At 38.7% G+C, this 21,789-nt stretch overlaps 1 protein-coding gene across 1 annotated transcript in view; it reads right to left on the bottom strand.

Moving 5' to 3' along the window:
• The window catches only part of PTER (phosphotriesterase related), a 70,097-nt gene that overhangs the window by 14,522 nt on the left and 33,786 nt on the right, over window positions 1-21,789 (bottom strand). The window contains exons 2-3 of the mRNA XM_043564673.1: window positions 19,736-20,206; window positions 18,129-18,394 (exon numbers count right to left, since the gene is read on the bottom strand). Of these exons, the coding sequence (XP_043420608.1) occupies window positions 18,129-18,394; window positions 19,736-20,167 (698 nt within the window). The 5' untranslated portion in view covers window positions 20,168-20,206. The remainder of the gene's footprint in view (window positions 1-18,128; window positions 18,395-19,735; window positions 20,207-21,789) is intronic.

The raw sequence follows: 21,789 nt of genomic DNA, 5'->3' as shown, positions 1-21,789 counted from the left end.
TGGTGTCGTTAAATGACACCAAGAGCATGGGAGGAGCAGGTTCTGAAACTCACAATCAGCTGGTGAAATCATTTTACCACATATTATCATTATTATATAGAAGAGGAAACTAAAGCTTGGATCTTTTGAGTGGTCAAGTATTCCTACTCCAATTGCAGTTCACTTTCCATTACACTGCATTGTTGACCGTGTTGTAATCCATCAGCCAGTCCCATCTGTGAATTCCTGGGCCTAGAGACTTAGTACCATGAGGGCAGCGCTAATTTGAGATCAGACCAGCTCACGGCCTGATGCCAAGAGAAACACAGAATACATTCAATGCTAAAACTAATGAACTTGACCAAGTAATTTTTTAGAATTGGCACACAAATACAATAATAAGTGGGTGTGTATACACAACTTATTTTATTTATTTATTTATTTATTTATTTTTTATTTTTTTTTTTTTCAACGTTTATTTATTTTTGGGACAGAGAGAGACAGAGCATGAACGGGGGAGGGGCAGAGAGAGAGGGAGACACAGAATCGGAAACAGGCTCCAGGCTCCGAGCCATCAGCCCAGAGCCTGACGCGGGGCTCGAACTCACGGACCGCGAGATCGTGACCTGGCTGAAGTCGGACGCTTAACCGACTGCGCCACCCAGGCACCCCTACACAACTTATTTATTAAAAACAATGTTGGGTTGCCTAGGTGGCTCAGTCAGTTGAGCGTCCGACTTCGGCTCAGGTCGTGATCTCATGGTTCTTGAGTTCAAGCCCCGCGTCAGGCTCTGTGCTGACAGCTGGGAGCCTGGAGCCTGCTTCTGATTCTGTGTCTCCCTCTCTCTCTCTGCCCCTTTCCACTTGAACTGTCTCTCTCTCTCTCTCTCTCTCTCTCAAAAATAAATAAAAAATGTTTTAAAAGTTTTAAAAAACAATGTTGAATTTTAGTGACTGATTATTATAAAAATTAGTTATCACCAAAGTAATTCCCAAAATAACCTTTTAATCTCTGTCCTCACTGAATTCCTCAATTTAAAAACCAGTGGATATTTGTACAGATAATGTTACGTGGGATTCTTTATTATTTTATAAGAGTTTTTCAACAACTCCTTAAGGGAATTACTAAGCTCACTGAGAACTATCCATGTAATAACTTATGTATGTTTAAATATAATGTAATGTGTTGAAGAAATTAATATATAAATTACTATAATCTAATAAGTTCAATATTAATACAATTCTAAGACACTATTCATATATGTTCATATATTGCTAATGGCACTTGCACCTAATAAATCTGAGAAATTCTTAATTGATAATTTTTGTTTATTTTTAATGCCAAAATAGAAACTAAATAGAATGAGTTGGTTTTTTTTTTTTTAGTTCCAGTGTAGTTACCATACAGTGTTATATATACAATATACTATGTGCAATATAGTGTTTCAACAGTTCCATATGCTACTTAGTGCTCACCATGGTAAGTATACTCTTAACCCCCTTCACCTGTTTCAACCCCTGCCCCTGGCAGCCATGTTTGTTACCTAGTTAAGAGTCTGGCTTTTTGGTTTGTTTGCTATTCTTTTTTCCCTCAATGTTTGTTTGTCTTGTGTCTTAAATCCCACATATGAGTGAAATCATATGGTATTTGTCTTTTTCTGACTGGCTTATTTCACTTGGCATTTTACTCTCTAGATCCATCCATGTTGTTGCAAATGGGAAAGATTTCATCAATGGAAATTTATATATATATATATATATATATATATATATATATATATATATAAATTTATACACACACACACACACACACACACACACACACCACTTCTTCTTTATCCATTGGACACTTGGGTGGCTTCCATAGCTTGGCTATTGTCCATACATAATGTTGCAATCAACATAGGGATGCAGCTATCCCTTTGAATTAGTGTTTTCGTATTCTTCGGGTAAATGCCCAGTAGGGTGGTTCTATTTTTAATTTGATGAGGAACCTCCATACTGTCTTTCACAGTGGCTGGACCAGTTTGCATTGCCACCAACAATGCATGAGAGTTCCTTTTTCTCCAATCCTTGCCAACACTTGTTTCTGACTTTCTGTATTTTAGCCGTTCTGACAGTTGTGAGGTAATACCTCATTGTGGTTTTGATTTGCATTTCCCTGATGATGAGTGATGTTGAGCATCTTTTCACGTGCCTGTTAGCCATCTGGATGACTTCTTTGGAGAAATATCTTTTCAGATATTTCTGCCCATTTTTTAATTGCAGTGTTTTGTGTGTGTGTTAAGTTGTACAGGTTCTTTACATATTTTGCATGTGAACTCTTTTTTACTGGATATTTCATTTGCAAATATCTTTTCCCATTCAGTAGGTTGTCTTTTAGTTTTGCTGGTTGTTACCTTTGCTGTGTAGGAGCTTTTTATTTTTATGTAGTCTCAATGCTTTATTTTTGCTTTTGTTTCCCTTGCCTCAGGAGACATATCTAGAAAGATGTTGCTATGACCGGTGTCAGAGAAATCACTGATGCTTGTGCTCTCTTCTGGGATTTTTATGGGTTTCACATCTCACATTTAAGTCCTTGACCCACTTTGAGATTTTTATGTGTGCTGTAATGACCCAGTTTCATTCTTTTTCATGTAGCTGTCCAGTTTTCCCAGCATCATTTGTTTTTTTCCCCCATGGCATACTCTTTTATCCTTTGTCAAAGGTTAATTAACCATACAATTTTAAGTTTATTTCTGGGCTTTCTGTTCTATTCCATTGATCTATGTGTGTATTTTTGTTCCAGGACCATGCTGTTTTGATTACTACAGCTTCGTAATATAACTTGAAGTCTGGAATTATGATAGCTCCAGTTTTGTTTTTCTTTTTCAAGATTGCTTTGGCTATTTGGGGGTTTTTTTTGGTTTCATACAAATTTTAGAATTGTTTTTTCTAATTCTGTGTAAAATGCTGTTGTTATTTTTATAGGGATTGCACTAAATCTGTAGATTGCTTTAGGTAGTATGGACATTTTAACAGTATTTGTTCTTCTAGTCCATGAGCATGGAATCTTCCATTTGTGTTGTCTCCAACCTCTTCTATCAGTTTTATAATTTTCAGAGTATAGGTCTTTCACCTCTTTGGCTGAGTTTATTCCTAGGTTTTTTTATTATTTTTGGTACAACTATAAATGGAATTGTTTTCTTAGTTTGTCTTTCTGCTGCTTCATTATTAGTGTATAGAAATGCTATGGATTTCTGTGTATTATTTTGTATCCTGCAACCTTATTGAATTAATTTATCAGTAGTTTTACCAGCCTTATGGTGGAGTCTTTAGGGGTTTCTAGAAATAGTATTTTGTCATTTGCAAATAATGATAGTTTTACTTCTTCCTTACTTATTTGGATGCCTTTTATTTTTTGTTGTCTGATTGCTGTGGCTAGGACTTCTAGTACTATGAGGAATAGAAGTGGGGAGAGTGGACATTTTTGTCTTGTTTCTTACCTTAAGGGAAAAGCTCTCAGTTTTTCCCCAGTGAGTATGATGTTAGTATGATGTGGGGTTTTCGTACAAGACCTTTACTATGTTGACGTATGTTCTCTCTCACCCTACTTTGTTGAGGGTTTTTTTTATCATAAATGGAGATTGTGCTTTGTCAAATGTTTTTTTCTGCATCTGTTGAAATGATCATATGGTTTTTAACCTTTTTCTTCTTGATGTGATATATCAAACTGATTCATTTGGAAATATTGAACTACCCTTGCCTCCCGAGAATAAATCCCACACTGATCATGGTGAATGATTTTTTAAAATATATTGCTGGACTTGGTTTTCTAATATGTTTCTGAGTATTTTTGCATCTATGTCATCCGAGATACTGACCTGTGGTTCTCTTTTTTTGTGGTATCTTTATTTGCCTTACGGTTAATGTAGGCCTCATAGAGTAGAATTTGGGAGTGTTCCTTCCTCTTCTATTTTTTTGGAATAGTTTGAGAAGAATAGGTTCTAACTCTGAATGTTTGGTTGAATTCACCTGTGAGGACATCCAATCCTGAACTTTTGTTTGTTGGGAGTTTTTTGATTCATGATTCAGTTTCATTGCTGGTAATTGGTTGAAGTTTTCTGTTTCTTCCTGCTTGAGTTTTGGTAGGTTATATGTTTCTAGGAATTCACCCATTTCTTACAGGTTATCCAAAGTTTGGCATATGATTTTTCATAACATTCTCTTATAATCATTTATATTCTGTGGTGTTGGTTGTTATTTCTCTTCTGTCATTTCTGATTTTGCTTGAGTTCTCTCTCTCTCTCTCTCTCTCTCTCTGATGAGTCTGGCTAGAGGTTAATCAATTTTGTTGACCTTTTCAAAGAACCAGCTCCTGGTTTCATTGATCTGTTCTATGGTTTTGTTTTGTTTTTTTAGTTTCTATCCCATTCATCTCTGCTCTTATCTGTATTATCCTTCCTTCTGCTGGTTTCAGGTTTTGTTTGTTCTTTTTCTAGATCCTTTAGCTTTAAGGTTAGGTTGTGTATTTGAGATTTTTCTTGCTTTTGGGGGTAGGCAGTAGTGCTATAAATGTCCCACTTAGAACAGCTTTTTCTGCATTTCAAAGATTTTGGCCCATTATGTCTTCATTTTCCTTTTCCTTTTGTTTCCATGTGATTTTTGATTCCTTTGATTTCTTGGTTGACCCATCCATTGTTTAGTAGCATGGAATTTAACATGCATGTATTCGTGCGCTTTCCAGGTATTTTCTTGTGGTTGATCTAGTTTCATAGCATTGCAGTCCGAAAAGATGCATGGTATAACTTCAGTATTTTTTAATTTATTGAGACTTGTTTTGTGGCCCAATATGTGACATCTTCTGGAGAATGTTCCATGTACACTTGAAAAGAATGTGCATTCTGCTGTTTTAGAATGGAATGCTACGTCCATATCTATTAGGCCCATCTGGTCCAGTGTGTCATTCAAAACCACTGTTTCCTTATTGATTTTCTGTTTGGATGATCTGTCCATTGATGTAAGTGGGGGTTAACATCCCCTACTATTATTGTATTACTATTGATTATTTCCTTTATTTTTGTCAATAGTGGCTACATATATTTGGGTGCTCCCATGTGTAGTGCATGAGTACTTACATTTGATATATCTTCTTGTCGGGAAGGACAAAGATTGTCCTCTTTGCTATTATTCGGTGTTCTTCTTTGTCTCTTGTTGGAGTCTTTGTTTTAAAGTCCATTTTGTCCAATATAAGTATCGCTACCCCAAGTTTCTTTTGACATGCATTTGCAAGATGTTTCTCCATTCCCTCACTTTCAATCTGCAGATTTCTTTAGGTCTAAAATGAGTCTCTTGCAGGCAGCATATAGATGGGTCTTGTTTTTTTTGTTGTTGTTGTTTCTGTTTTATTTAATCCCTTCTGCCACCCTATGTCTTTTGATTAGAGCATTTAGTTCATTAAATACAAAGTAATTATTGATATATATATTTTTATTGCCATTTTGTTACTTGTTTTGTGGTTGTTTCTGTAGATTTTCTCTGATCCTTTCTTCTCTTGCTCTCTCTCACGGTTTGCTGGCTTTCCTTAGTGATGTACTTGGATTCCTTTATCTTTATCTTTGCGTATCTATTACTGGCTTTTGATTTGTGGTTCCTCTTAGGTTTGTTTATAACATCTTCAGCATACAGCAGTCTACATTAAGTTGATGGTTGCTTAAGTTTTAACCCATTTTTTTGTTCCTTTCCCTCTATCTCATGTTTTAGGGATATAGTATCATATTTTACATCCTTTTATTTTGTGAATCCCTTGACTGATTTTTACAGATGTACTTATTTTTACTGCTTTTGTTTCTCACTTTTCCTACTTTTGCTTATGGTCTTTCTTCTCTACTCAAAGAGTCCCCTTTAACATTTCTTGTAGGGCTGGATTAGTGGTCATAAACTCCTTACCTTTTGTTTGTCTGAGAAACTCTTTATCTCTCCTTCTATTCTGAATAATAGCTTTTCTAGATAGAGTATTCTTAGCTGCAGATTTTTCTCCTGTCAGCACTTTGAATATATCATGCCACTCCTTTCTGGATTGCAAAGTTTCTGTTGAAAAAACTGCTGATAGCCTTATGGGGTTTCCCTTATATGTAACTGTCTTTTTTGTTGTTGCTTTTAAGATTTTTTTTATCAGTACTTTTTACCATTTCAATTACTATGTGTCTCAGTGTGGACCTCCTCGTGTTGATTTTGTGAGGCATTTTCTGTGCCTCCTAGACCAGGATATCTGTTTCCTTCCCTAGGTTGGGGAAGTTTTCAGCTATTATTTCTTCAAATACATGTTCTGCCTCCTTTCCTCTCTCCTTCTTTTGGGACCCCTATTATGTAAATATTATTACGCTTGATGGAGTCACTGGGTTCCCTAAGTCTATTCTCATTTTGCAAAATTTTTTTCTCTTATCTGTTCATCTTGATTACTTTCCATTACTCTGTCTTCTAGGTCACTAATTCATTCCTCTGATTCCTGTAGCCTGCTGTTTATTCCAACTAGTATATATTTTTAAATTTTACTTATTGTGTTCTTCATCTCTGATTCATTCTCTTTTATCTCTTTGTTAAGGATCTCGCTGAGGTCCGCCACTCTTTTCGCAAGTCCAGCAAGTATCTTTATGATCATTACTTTAAATTCTCTATCAGGTATATTATTTATCTCTGTTTTGCTCAGATCTCTTGCTGTAGTGTTGTCCTGCCTTTTTCATTTGGAACATATTCCTCCGTCTCTTCCTTTTGTTTCACTCTCTGTATCTGTTTCTGTGTCTTGGAAAAGTTAACTATATCCCCTGTCCTTGAAAGTAACGGCCTTTTGAAAGGGCTTATAGTGTCCCGTGTTGCCCAGAACCCGGCGTTTCAGGAGGTGTCTCCTATATGTGTTGCATGTGCCCTGCTGTTGTGCCCTGGCTGCTCTCTCTCTCGGGTCAGCTGTCTGCAGAGGCTCTCTTTGCCTCTTGTGGGCAGTGTTTGGCCCCTGGCTGGCGTGAGGCATGCAGTTTTAACAAGGTACACACCGGGAACTGTGGCTGCATGGACAGGGCACACAGTTTTAACAAAGTGTGGCTCAGGCTTCTGCAGGGCCTCCCTTCAGGCCGCTGCCCCTGCTGCCGCTGATGCCAGGACCAAGGCCCCACAACGTGTGCCCGTCAGGAGACATGGTGTTGGCAAGGCTTGCAATGCTCTTCTGGGGGAAGGGACCCCAGGACTGGGACTAAAGCAAGCAGGACTGGGAAGAGCAGATCCACTGAAGCACAGGTGGGCATGGCTTGGTGTAAGCGAGTGAGGTGGCCAGTGGCAGTGTCATGCTTGTTCCCACAGGTGAGTGTGTGTTTATTCCGGGGGGCGGGGTGGGAAATGGAACCTGACAGCCCCTTTGTTCCTGAAGGGGTCTTCCTGGTGATCTCTGCCCCTCTGACGTGCTCTGAGATGGGTAAATAGCGCTCCCTTCCCATTTGCTCCAGGCATTTTTCAAACTGCCGCTTCCAGGCTCTATCTCCGTGGGCTGCTTGTTGTGCTGTCTCTTTAAGGACAAGGAGTCAGCTTCCTATCTCCCTTTGGTTGTCCCAGAACTGAGTCCTCTGATTTTTAAAATTCTAGGCTTTAAATCCCTCTGGTTGTAAGAACTTACAAAAGTTGGCCCTTCTTGATTTCAAAGTCAAGTGTTGCAGAGATTTTTGTCTTCCCTGTACAGGCTCTCCCCACCCTCCCCGACATCGTCATAGTCTGTTTCTCTCCCCTCTCCACGCTGATGCCTCCCCCATCCCCTCAGGACAGCGAGTCCCTTTTGTTCCACACCATGCCTCCATCCTTCATACCCTCTCTGATGTGGTCTCTTCTCTACCTTTAAGGGTAGAGTTCGTTCTGGTAGTCTTTGGGTCATTTTCTGGGTTATTTATGCTGCTGTATTATCGAGTTGTATTTGTGGGACCAGGCAAGCCTCCTACTGACTAAGGCAGATTCTTAATGTGTGATCTAAACATTGCCTGTGGTTAGCAAGTATAATTTGTTATTTCAATTAAATATTTCCCAGAAACTTTGGTTTCACACAAACTCAAAACCGTCCATTATTAGGGTGCATTCACATGAACACACTTGTTTATTCCGTATATGAATTTTAAAGATCACTTATCTTTTTGTGTTTTAAGGCATTACTTTTATAGCACAGTCTTTTCAATGTTAGAAAACCACTGGGAATGAAAAGCAATAGAAAAACCGTTCAGATTGTTATGTATTCATTGTATTCCCCATCACCTACATCTGAACGAGCATCTTCCTCCTGCCTGGTTCCACACCATGCAGAGATATTAAATGACATCATAGAAGGAATGACGTCACACTTTCAATATTATGACTTAAGGGTAGGCTTACGCAAAAGGAACAGATGGCTGCAAGAGAGAAAAACCCTTGTTTAAATTAGACTAACACCAGAAGTTGGCTCTGAATTGTGAAATGTAATTAAAACTTTATTTTAAAATACATTTCACAGTTTATATACCCTAGGAAGAGCTTTTTACCATATGAACTTTCCAGCTGCCACCTAGCACAAAAGAGGTTGCATTTTTCATGTAAGGCGGTCCACAGTTCAGGGAATGATGGTATTGAGAAAAGTAAAGATAAATCTCATAGACATGGCAATCCTATTTGTTAAAATGTCACATTTCATGGGAATGGTGTCAGAGTCATGAGAAATTACTTTAGAAAAAAAAATTACTGGTAGAAGCTTTGGGTGGGTATAATGTGCTGGAGAGAATATCTGACCAATGCCTTCTTTGGCCCTGACGTGGGCTGATCTGCCCAAATGTCTGTAAAGAGTACGATTTGGGATACTCCACAAATACCAATTACCAGCATTACTTAATTGCATTTTATTTGGCATTACTCGTGTATATTAAGAAGTTCTACCATGGGGGAGGGGAAGGAAAAAAGAAAAAGTTAGAGAGAGAGAGCCAAACCATGAGAGACTCTCAGAAACTGAGAATAAACTGAGGGTTGACGGGGGGTGGGATGGCGGGGGGGGGGGGGTGGGTGATGGGCACTGAGGAGGGCACCTGTTGGGATGAGCCCTGGGTGTTGCATGGGGACTGATTTGACAATAAATTTCATGTTAAAAAAAAAAGAAGTTCTGCTATATTTCAATCTGTCAAACATTTGTCTGCACTTTGTTTTTTCCTTATTGAAGAGGTCCTGCAATGAAAAGAAATCCATGGTAAACAATAACAGGGGAGGAATGCACATAATGCATTAAAGGGTTAGAAGTAGTTTTTCTTAACCCCCTTTGACAGATGAGAAGGACTTGAAGGCTTCAGTGACTTTCTCAAGACCAAGCAAATAAGTGCTGTTGTCAGAACTAGAAATTAAGCCACATGACACCCGTACCCCGTTTCTCCATTGTCCCATGCATAGAATATAGAAGAAAATAGATACACACACACTGATGATGTAGTTCCTTGCCGATATCCTCACACAATGGTAACCTGATATGTGTTCGGTGTTTGTGTTTCTGTGTCAGTGAGTGCTCCCTACAAACCAGTGTAGACTTTGATATAAAATTCAGCCCCAACCATACAAGTTACATACTTGTGGCCATAATGACATGCTTTCAAAGCATCTATTTTTTTTTTCTTTTTTCTAATTTTTCTTTCCTGTCATCTGCCACAGAGATAGCAGAAGAAATATCAGAGGACATTAGTAAATTTTAAAAAGGGGTGTGTTATTAGTAAATATTTCCTTTTTAAAAAAAAACTGTCACTTGCTTGTCAGGCCTCTACTTTGTGGCCTGAACTGTTTCCTTTGATTTTTCACTCCATGGTAGGATCTGAGCCAATATGGCTAAATAAGTTCTCTTTACTATAAATAATGTGCACAATGTGTATACTATCCAATGTGTGTACTCATTCCTTTCAGGCATGCTCTACTTATGCACATAATGCATGCATATGCATAATGCTAATAATAAACTGTTAAGAAATACAGCATTGTACACGCAGGATTCTAAATGTTATAAACCATTTCATGTGCATAGCATTCCAATTGTTCTTTCTTTAAAATGCCGTACTATTTAAGTATATAAGGATGTTTTGCTCAATTTAAGTTTGCAAAACATTTGCCTGGAATTGTTTTTGAATGGTTTCACGTTAATTCACTAGGATTCCTAGGAATTAAAAGTGTACAGTTCCAAGAATCCCAGATAATTTTTTTGTGGCTTTTCAAAGGCAACCTTAAGGTTAAAAGTCACCATAATTATAATTCAGTAATCATTTTTTTAATGTTTATTTATTATCGGGAGACAGAGAGAGACAGAGTATGAGCATGGGAGGGCCAGAGAGAGAGGGAGACACAGAATCCGAAGCAGACTCCAGGCTCTGAGCTGTCAGCACAGACCCCGATGCGGGGCTCGAACTCACAAACCACGAGATCGTGACCTGAGCCGAAGTCGGACGCTTAACCGACTGAGCCACCCAGGTGCCCCATAATTCAGTAATCGTTTTGAAGGCAGAGAATATGTTGTTCCCTGCTACTTTCCACTGTCTGGTACATGGTAATGAGGTGCTCAATAAATATTTGTTGAGTGAATGAATAAATGAATGAATGAAGTAATATTCTACCCTCTTACTTCATCTAATTAAGTGCATGAAAAAACATATCAAAATTGTAACCTATAAAGAGGTGAATCTGGCATGAATAATCAGAGGTACGAAGAATAAAATGTGTTATTAGCCCATTCCCTGAGCTCTCCCCTTTCTTTCAGAACCCTGGGGTCAAATTCTTCTACCTTCCACAGGGAGCAATTTTCAAAGAGAGAGGTGGGCTATCTTCCTACACTTGATTATTGTTGTGCCCCTAATCAGACTCTGGGCCCTGGATTTCCATCAAAGTTCTGTGGTTTGTTAGATAGATAACCAAGTAGAAAAATGATGGAGGCATAGCACCTGTCTTTTGCCCTCCCCGGGACTCAAACTTTAATCAGTAAATAGTTAGCACCCAAATGCCTTCCAGCCATATTGCTTTACTCAACTTTCACTGGTAATGAAAGAACTGTGTTGTCACAAAAATACCTACAGCTACTCTATAGTACATTAAGGATAAAATTTCCTTGGAGATGAATTGCAAAGAGACTATCCATGGGGTATCCTCTTTAATCACATACACCAAATATTAGACCAGGGGCAGACACAGGGCTGTGATTACATGCCAACTGGAAATGTAGATAGAGTTTCAACAGGGAGTAAAATTATACTAAATGATTAAAAGGCATAAAGCCTTTGTGGATTAACAACCCAAACAGGAACACTTAGGTGCTGGTGTTATTTTCCAATAACTGTTGACTTTGGGTGACTATAACTGTCAAGGACAGCCCCCTGCAGTGTTCCCTAGGGCTAAATTCACAGCAGTCCATAGGCGCATCCACAGACCCATATTTCTTAAAGAGAACAGATGGTTAGGGGAGGGCCTAGACACCGAAGCAGATTTATCTTGTCAGGTTGTTATCTCCAGGTAAATGACCGTAAGCAGGTCACAAATGGTCACATGACAACAATGTGGTTCAGAGGTGTCCTGAGGTGTCTGCCATTCATTAACTCTTCCCTCTCAGGGTCCCAACTGCTCCTTTTGGATAGGTAGATAACAGTTTTGCTATTGTTGTTGTGTTGTGTTGTATTGTGTGTGTGTGTGTGTGTGTGTGTGTGTGTGTGTGTGTGTAAACATACATTTTAAGATAAAATGCCTTATGCATGAATGCTAGTGAAGATTTATATTCCTTCCAAATATTTCACTGCTTTAACGTGATTGTGTCCATGCTGGAATATTTTATTTTGTATTCTGAAATGATAGAAGTCTTACCTCTGAGGGGATAAATGCACCAATTTTACGCGTGGTCAAGGCTGAGCGCCAGTCCTGGGGGAGACCCCCGTGTTCTAAAAGCAGCCACAGGGCCGAGCCAGCACCTTTACTGGTTACCTGGCAATCAGAACAGCCGGTGGGTTCAGAACCGTCTCTTTTATGCCGAAAACGGCATGGTGGGAGAAAGGAATGATTCTGTGTTTTGTTCCGTTTTGTTTTCCTGGGAGGCCTTGTTTTCAGAATGCTCTTCTTTTTTTGTATGTTGTCTGTGCATTTTGTCGCAGGAAATACATGCTCTTTTGTGATTTGTCCCCATTATGAAAGCTGCCCTTTCAGTACAGATCAGATTGCGTGCACAGCCCAGCAGACCTCAGAGAGTCTGTGAAAGGCTGACCTAGTCAAACGTCAGCCTGGCAACTGTCTTGCTGTGAACACCCACATCAGAGAGCTAAAGTTGCCGGCATCTGCCTCCCTGATTATTTTTTTTTTCTGTTACTTTATTCCGTTTGTTTTTCTAAATGCACTACTTTTTCTGAAGCCATTTTGCCCAGTTGCCTCTCACTGAAATGTTCCTACTTGTATGTATTTCAGGCACTGGAACCCTGCATAGTCCCTAATATAGGTACAGAATGGGTGGCTGTTTGAGAAATGGTCTCAGGATTTTCTAGGATGCTCTGAATCTGTCTGATGCCAGGCCAACCTCTCAGTTCCATCCTGAGCTATTCTAGAGGGAGGCACTGGGATGGCAACCCCTGAAAATCAGATAATGTACCTTTGTTAGTTTATATATATATATATATATATATATATATATATATATATATACACATACACATATATGTACATGTATATGTTGTTTGATTTTATGAGCAAAATTATCCTACTGTCCTAGGAGTTAAGATTTATTTCACAATTTCCAACAAAAGCTAACTTTCTACTACGGTCAAGCATAATTTTCTAACTTACCTACATATCTAACTATAGTGAGAATTAGAAAGATTCTTCTTTACGAATCACCATAAGGCAGTTCAAATAGTATGGCGGACTAAATGTTCAGAGAAAGCCTCTCCAGCATAGTGCATGTAAAATACTGAATATAATGAAAGGGGGAAAATAATCATATTTTTAAATGCTTGATTAGACTGGTGGGGAAGTAAAGGACTTTCTCATGGTGCAGAAACAACAAGGGAGCAAAGAAACTGAGAGGTAAGGGGAGACCTAGAGTGTTCATTTGCCTGGCAGGTGGGGGAGAGGGGTAGGTTAATGGACCAAAGGGAGACAGAGCCCAGCCTGGATAAGGCAGGAAGTAAATTGGAGAACACAGTTCCCATCAGTACATAAAGGGAGGGCTCCCTCACCCCAGACACTACCATGTGGGCAGAATAAGTAAAAACCTGGTTCACAGAGGGAGTCTTTGGTGATATGCCTTTCTCAGTATTGTCTTCTGGTGAAAGGGAAGCAGAGTGAGAAAAAATGTCTCCAGTGAGAATCCATAACCACAAGCCCACACTCACTGAGTTTAGGGGACAGAATTCATAGAACCTGTGTGGTTCGAAACTCTCCAAGTCAAAAGTTTAAGCAGTCACACACATACAACAAATACTGTATGACTTGAATGAGGTACCTGGAGTCATCAGATTCACAGAATGGTAGGTGCCATGGCCAGTGGGGAGGAGAAGTGGGGAGTTGTTGTTCAATGGGTACAGAGTTTCAGTTTTGCAAGATGGAAAGAGTTCTGGAGATTGGTTGCACAACACCGTTGAACTTTATGCCTCAAAATGGGTACAGTGGTACATTTTATACTATGAGCATGTTGCCATAAATAAACATTTTTTTTAATTTACAAAAATGGAATCTAAAGTAGAACCAGATTGGCAATGCCCCCTAACTGCCTATAAGAAACAAACAAAACAGGGGCGCCTGGGTGGCGCAGTCGGTTAAGCGTCCGACTTCAGCCAGGTCACGATCTCGCGGTCCGGGAGTTCGAGCCCCGCGTCGGGCTCTGGGCTGATGGCTCAGAGCCTGGAGCCTGTTTCTGATTCTGTGTCTCCCTCTCTCTCTGCCCCTCCCCCGTTCATGCTCTGTCTCTCTCTGTCCCAAAAATAAATAAACGTTGAAAAAAAAAATTAAAAAAAAAAGAAACAAACAAAACAAACAAACAAACAAATGGGAAAAAAAAACCTTCTAACCTAGGACTCATAATAATTTCCAAGGAATCCAAGCTCACAATAACATTTTTTTAATATGAGAAAATAACCTCACATGAATAAAAGCCAGAAGAACCAACAAACTATAAAATCAGGCCTTAGAAATTAGATTTATTGATTACAAGGTAAATATGGTATGTTTAATATTTTTTTAATTTTTTTAATGTTTATTTTTATTTTTGAGAGAGACAGAGAAAGAATGCGAGTGGGCTAGGGGCAGAGAGAGAGGGAGACACAGAATCCGAAGCAGGCTCCAGTCTCTGAACTGTCAGCACAGAGCCGACGCGGGGCTCGAGCTCACAAGCTGTGAGATCATGACCTGAGCTGAAGTCGGACACTCAACTGACTGAGCCACCCAGGCGCCCCTATATGTTTAATATTTTTTAAAGATTTAATTGTAAACATATTGAAGGAAAAAGAAATGATCGGAATTAACCAAGCAGATGTAAAAAGTAAACAAATAGAACTTATAGAATTTTTTTTGAAAAGACTACGGTTTTAAGTTTTATGTTCTTATTTTTTTTAAGTTTATTTATTTATTTTGAGAGAGAGAGAGAGAACAAGCTGGGAAGGGGCAGAGAGAGGGAGAGCCAGAATCCCAAGAGGGCTCTGCACTGTCAGTGCAGAGCCTGATGTGGGGCTCGGACTCATGAATCGTGAGATCATGATCTGAGCCAAGATCAAGGGTGAGACCCTTAACCGAGTGAGCCACCCAGGTACCCCTATTCTTAATACTGTAAACCAAATTGATAGGCTAGGCAACAGATTGATTTTGCTGGAGAGGGAAGTAGTAAATAGGAAGATAGAACTTTAAGAAAAATAGTTCAAATATGCAAATGGATGGAAATATGAAGGAGATGTTAAGAGACCTGCAGGACAGGTAATAAGATCCTACATGTATCAAATTGGGGTTTATGATGCAAATAATCAAGAAGATCCAGATAAAGTGATATTCAAAGAGACAATGGCTAAAGTTTTCTAGAAACAATGAAAACTACATTTTCATATCCAGGAATCCCAAGCATACGCCATAAAAAGAATTTCACACTGAGATAGATCATAGTGCAAATACAGACTACCAGAGACAGGTTAAAAACAGAAAGAACAAGGCACGTTACTTCAAAGGAAGCATAATTAGATTCAGCCGACTTATGAACGGCAGTACCATATTTCAGTTGAAAATGGAATATCTTTAAAGGGCTTAGAAAAACTAACTTTTAATTAGAATTGTATATTTTAATTAATTATGATAAATTGCCTTTTCTATTTGATTACCTCTTATGAATGAAGGAATGAAGGCATTCTCAGATACCTTCTCAGCATTCTCAGATATGCTAAGTTTTTATTACCAAAACAGATACACATCAAAGGATCTTCAAATGATGTACCTTAGGAAATTCAAGGATAAAGACCTGAGATGTAAGAGTAAATGGTGAGCAAAGAAAATTGCCAGCAGAAAGGCAAATCTAAATATACAATGACCATCAATATGTCTTATGATAGTAAAATCGTGTCTAATCACTGGGATTAGAAAAAGAAAATAGACACACATTCTGGAAAAAAAACAGTATAAAACTTAGATGGTAGATGATTGAAATTGAAGGGTTCTAGGGTCTTTGTCTTAGCAGGAAGGTTGGTAAGAAATTTATTATATTTAAAATTTGATTACATGTTACATTTGATACATGTTACATTTTCTATCATAACCACTGATAGGATAGAAATAGTATATATACCTTCCAAAGTATTAAAGGGGAAAGATAAAATAAGGAGGTGAAAAAAAATCAGTAAAAGAAATCAAGAAAGAATGACATTAACTATGACAAAAAGAAAAGGTGGGGTAAACATTTTAGTAAACATGGTCAATGTATGTAAACTGAATTTTTCATATAAAAGAAGAGACTGGGTAAGATCCCAAACCCAGCCACATGCCCCTTATGTAAAACACATCTGAATTATAAAACTAATACAGAAAGATCAGTATAGTCGCACTAGCATCAAATAAAACAGCCTTTCAAACAAAAAGCGTTACTCAAATTACTAGAGATAAAGCAATTCAATATACATTGAAATAAATTTCAATTCACCAGGAAGGTGAAAAAACTTGTGACAGCATAGCTTCAAAATACACACACACACGTGCACACACATGCAATCAGAAGCTAAAAATCCACTGTAATAGATTTTTAACATACTGCTTTTTGTAATCAATCAGTTGGGCAGTCACAAAATCAGTAGGAATATACAATATTTGAACATGGTTAATTTAATAACTGTGGTCTAATGGACCTATAGAGAGCATAATCGTAGCAGGATACAGATGTTTTCAAGAACCCAAGAAATATTTATGAAATTTAACATATATCTTGCTCGTTTGCATGACATACTTCACATTGTTTAATGAGTATTAAAGACTCATCTTTCTCGATTAGAGACACTACGTATGTTCTGTATCATCCAAGGTGACATGATCAAATACATTATTTTAAATTCGCATGAACCTACCCTAGATCTCATGGCACATGGTAGAGTGAAGATTCAAAAGCAGGTGTCTCTGGGTCCACAGAGTCTCTTCTTCATACTGTGGTGCACTGTGTCTACGACGGGGGTCTAGAAGCATCCCTGTATTTTATCAGTATGACCAGGAGAGTTTGAAAATAGCCACGTATGTACTGTTCTTGATACTAACCCAGTTGCCAGGAAAATTGCGTTTACCTTGGTGTTCTCAGTCTCTCCATTAATATTGGCTTCTCTATTCTGCCACAGCTATCACTTACGTTTCTCAGCACAGGCTTTTATAATATTTCTATTAAGTAGAAGCATTGTTTCAGTACATTCTGTAGGACTGTGAGTTTATTAAATAGCTGAATGCCAGGTGTGGTTATGAGAATTTACCAGTCTGTTGATATGGCTTTATTCCAATATACAAGATAGAAGTAATTGTAATGTATTATTAGTCTCATTTGTACTGTGTTAGTTCCTTAATCAATTTAATTCGTTAATCAAAGGCTATGTCTAGCCTTTGCAACACTGTCAGGCCTTTTCATAAAACAAACTGTAGCCAACACCTGTTCAGATAGTCATTTATTCTGCTTGCTCCTACACATCTAATATAATGTGTTGGGGGTTGAGTGGTGGACTCCAAAAAGATCTGTCCATGTTTTAACCCCTGCACCTCTGAAAATGATCCTCTTTGGGAAAAGAGTCTTTGCCGTTGTGATGAAGCGAAGGGTCTCGGGATCAGATCATTCCGGATTATCTGGGTAGACACTAAATCTAATGATGTGTCCTTCTAAGAAATAAAGAGAAGACACAGACAGATAGGAGGAAGCCATGTGAAGAAAGAGGCAGAAACTGAAGTTATACGGCCACAAGCCAAGAATGTCTGGAACAACCCGACAATGGAAGGAAGAAGGAAGGTAGATTTTTCCCCTGGAGGCTTTGAACAAGTACAGTCCCACCAGCACCTTCATCTCAGAGTCTGGCCCCCAGAACTGTGAGAAAGAAATTTCTGTATTTTAAGTCATCCAGTGTCTTCTAATTTGTGATAGCAGCTGTAGGAAACTAAGAATACTGCCAAACAAATCATTATACCTATTACTATCATGTTTTCTAATTGCATTTGCAAAATTCAGAGGATTCAAACCACCAGTCACAACAGCAAACTTGAATGTTTACATTTATGGTTTTCTTCTCAGGGTGAAACCATTCACTTTCCCTTCCTTTTATGTTTGCAGAGAAATTTATCCCCCAACTGACAAATACTGAGCATGTACAATTGGCACCTACTGTAATATCAGAGCCAGCGTGCATAGAGACAGTTATTATGAAGAGTTGGGGAGGACTCAGTAAATTAAAAGGAATTATTTACACAAAATACCTAGGACACTAACAGACCCAGAGTCGGGACACAAAAATGGCAGCAACGATTTTTATTGGTGTCTATTGTAAAACATTATAAATACTATCATCCAGGTAGTTAGTGGTTTTCTCTAGGTGATTAGTATTTCATTAATCTGACGATACTATTTATTTGATCATCCATAATCATCTGGTGCCTTGGGACTTATTTGGAGATAGTCTGCTTACCTATCAATGTGGGACATAACCGTTTTGGAGACGTCTACACCTGCTTCTTGCAACACTCGGATAATCTGAAATGGTGCGCTTGGATTCCTTCCAGGATGAATAATAACAGGACAGCCGAGCTGAGCCTGAGCATGAGCTGTTGCCTGAAGAACCTTCTTCTCACTCTCTGTCAGAGGCCAGGAGCAACCAATTTCTCCAATGACCCCACACTTGATGCTAGTTCCATCAGCTCCATGGAGAATTTCATTAATGAGGACATCAGTAAGCTAAGGAAGAGTGGGAAAGAAGATACTTTACAGATTGTGGAATTTATCAACCCATAGTCACCACAGTGTGGGAATGAAATTTAATCATTTCGTCATTCGTGCTTTAAAAAATCTGCTGGACATCCATTCAGCGAATACTGGCCAATGAGAAAGGCCAAGTCTCAAATTCCACAAGTTATTCTAAATCAAAGGCTCAATAATATCTTACTGTGATTATTTCACAAGAAATTTGGGGCTTTAGAAAGCTATAGGGAAAAAGATGTGACTTCATGCAAGTACATTCAGATGAGAAAAAAAAAACAAACTGTAATTTAACCTGAGGAACATCTAGAGCGTAAAAAGACTGCCCTTGAACATACGTCCACTGTATTAACTGATTCTTTAGTTCTCCCTTATTTATGCAGCCCTTGGTCCCATACAGCATAGGAAATTCACAGCACATGATATTAATATCATATTTTTTGGTTCATATGTATATTCACTACTAAGAGTGGTTGGAAGAATGTATGATAGCTGACTTCAGGATAGTCTTCAAATAATAGACATATAAAAAGGTAAAGGGCTGATTGGAAAATAATGCAAAAAAGCTTTGAAATATGAAGATTTTAATAATTGACTGATTCTTTGCAAACACTATGGGTGACATTCCTTGCCTATCAAGCAGATAATGGAAGACACGTACAAATGAATACAGTATGTATAAACACATTAAGTTACTATCACAGAAAGAGAGCACATGTATATGCAAAAAAGACTTGTGGTTGATTCTTTCTTTTTATCTGTGAAAGATTTACTTCCTTCTGCCCATTCTTGCCTCAGATCATATGATAACAAAAACAGGAATGGATTTTCTTCCACCACCCCTCCTGTTTTGTAAAAGAAGGAAACATATTCGCAAATGCGCCAAGTCTCTGCCTGCCAAGTTTCACCCTGCAGTGAATTTTTATTGCTGGTTATTATAAAATCCAACAAGAAAATCGAGGTTACATAACTGAAGTTTATAATGGAAAAATGAGGTTTACAAACAGACTGTGGCACCACCACTGAGCACAGACACAAGACATACAAATCTAAGCGTTCACACTTTGGGTTTTCCAGTGACCAGTGGGTTAAGAGCTCCTTCCTTCACACTTTTTTTCTTCACGAAATGAAATGTTCCTAATTTGGGTCCCAACTGGCAGATGCCTTTGCTAGCTAGCAAACTTCTGTAGCATGCCCAGCTACCTCTGAGTCAGTGACATTCTCCAAATGTAGGTGACACACAGGGGTAATCCGACGTCTGGAGTTCTGGCTTTTCTGAGTTTACGTGCAAACATTGCTGAACAACTTGGGGCTTCTTACCTGTTCCACTGACATGGCTCTGGTGTCTGGAGAGTGAGTTGCGTCCACATAAAATCCAGCTCCAGATATGATATGGACGCCGGTCTCTTCGGCAAGCCACTTCAAAGTCTTCACGTCTCGGCTGATGCCAACAGTAGTGTTCTCGACCAAAGCCCCTCCACCGTTGGCTTTAAAATACAACAGTTCTTCCCTGATGGCTTCCGTCTCCTGATTCAGCTGAAGATTCTCCTTATGGGAATAAGGGTTCTTTTGAATCCAAAATAAATTTTTCATCATAATAGGTTCTTCGGAGGTAGCTTCGTAACGTGGAGGAGGTGGGTAGTAACAGCAGTCAAAGGTCATTGTCAAATGTTCGTGGGTCAGAGTGCGGCCCAGTTTGCCTGGCTCTACCAGGCCCAAAACAGTTTGGACTTTCCCACTTAAGGAGGACATTTCTGATGATACCAGGAGATGCTCTGAAAAGAGTGTTTTCTGGAAAAAAAAGAAAACCATAATCAGAAAATTTAACACACACATAAATTCTGTCCATAGGGGATGGGAGGCTGTGAATGTATACCCGTGTAAGAAAGAGAATCAATGAGACTAGAGATATGGTCCCATTTATCACCCTGCCAAAGCCAGAGTCAGTCTCTAGTAAATTGTGTAAGTTCACTGCAGCCTTAAGTGACATGCATGGTGTTAAATGTCCCCTGGCCACTTCCACTGGGACTCCTCTGCCTGATTTAATCCCATCCTCATCTACTGAAAATATTTCTTGGTGTTCAGCTCACATTTTCCTTTTGCTTAATTTCATCTCATTAGTCACAGGTACACACCTCTTGGTCAATTCAACAGTAATCTCCATCTAAAAAAACTCATAACCAGTAAGTTTTATCCAAACCAGCCTTGTCTCTGAACTTTTTGTCATTTTTTTCAGATAAATTAAATATATACTGAGGCTACTGATCATCACTAGCCATTACTACTCATTCACTATCCACATGAATCTACTATCAGACTCCTGTTGATGGTCCATCACGTGCCAGAAATTGGAGATACAAATATGCATAAGACAAAACTCTCTGACCTTGATGATTTCACAGACTCCCCACCACCGCCGCAAAAAAAAAAAAAAAAAAACAAAAAAAACAAAAACAAAAACAAAAACAAAAAAACTGGGGGAAAACCTAGGTTCAATAATAAAAAAAAAAACAAGAATAAAAACCTCTTCGCTCTAGAAGTTTTATTGTGTCTAGGGCCCATAGAAACATTTCAAAAATCATTAAAAGCAAAAATCCTTTGTTATAATGAAAGCAACTATAATTTATTGAAGCTGAAATTTGCCATCCCCCAAAAGAGTAAATACCTCTCCACTTATCCTATTTACTTTCATTTGTAACACATACTAAGGATTCACCAAGTTTCCATCACTGATAGCAAAAACCACAGTTCCGTATGTTCCCTAAATGAAGGGATTCTCTTGGAAAGAAGAAGGCACGACTGAAAGTGTGAAGACAAACACCTCCATGGCCAAGAGCGAAACCCCTGCCAGAAACAGTGGTCTACATAGACCGCCAGCCACACACATTTGGAGGATGGTGACAAATGGACTGGGAACCAGGTAAAAGAAAATGCCTTTGAGGCTCTCAAGCTGTTTCTTTAAAAGACATTCTGAAATCATTTCCCCCCACCCTCCACATCCCTGCCCCTTTATCACTTTTCTTATCTATAAATTAGAATTATCTATAAATTTATCACTTTTCTTATCTATAAATTAGGAAATCAATGCACATTTCCTAGGCTATCCTAAGAATTCGATGAAATGAGATACCACAGGTTAAAAAAGACCTGTAGACATGGTTGGCACAGCATGTGGCCAAAAAGCAGTGGCTTTGTGATGCTGGTTCCAGGAACTATTAGGTAGTCCCTAGGTTCTTTTTTTCCAAGTCTTTGATTAGAGAGGAGATCATTTGGGGGAACAATGGGTAGAGGACAATTCGCAGTGGGTGTAGTACGTTCAAGAGACACGGTGAAAAGAGACCAGCGTGGGAGAAGAGGGAGCAGCGAGTTAAAGG

This window comes from Prionailurus bengalensis, chromosome B4 (assembly GCF_016509475.1).
Source record: "Prionailurus bengalensis isolate Pbe53 chromosome B4, Fcat_Pben_1.1_paternal_pri, whole genome shotgun sequence".
Taxonomy (NCBI): domain Eukaryota; kingdom Metazoa; phylum Chordata; class Mammalia; order Carnivora; family Felidae; genus Prionailurus; species Prionailurus bengalensis.
The sequence above is the reverse complement of the archived record's forward strand: the minus strand, read 5'-3'. Positions and strand labels throughout refer to the sequence as shown.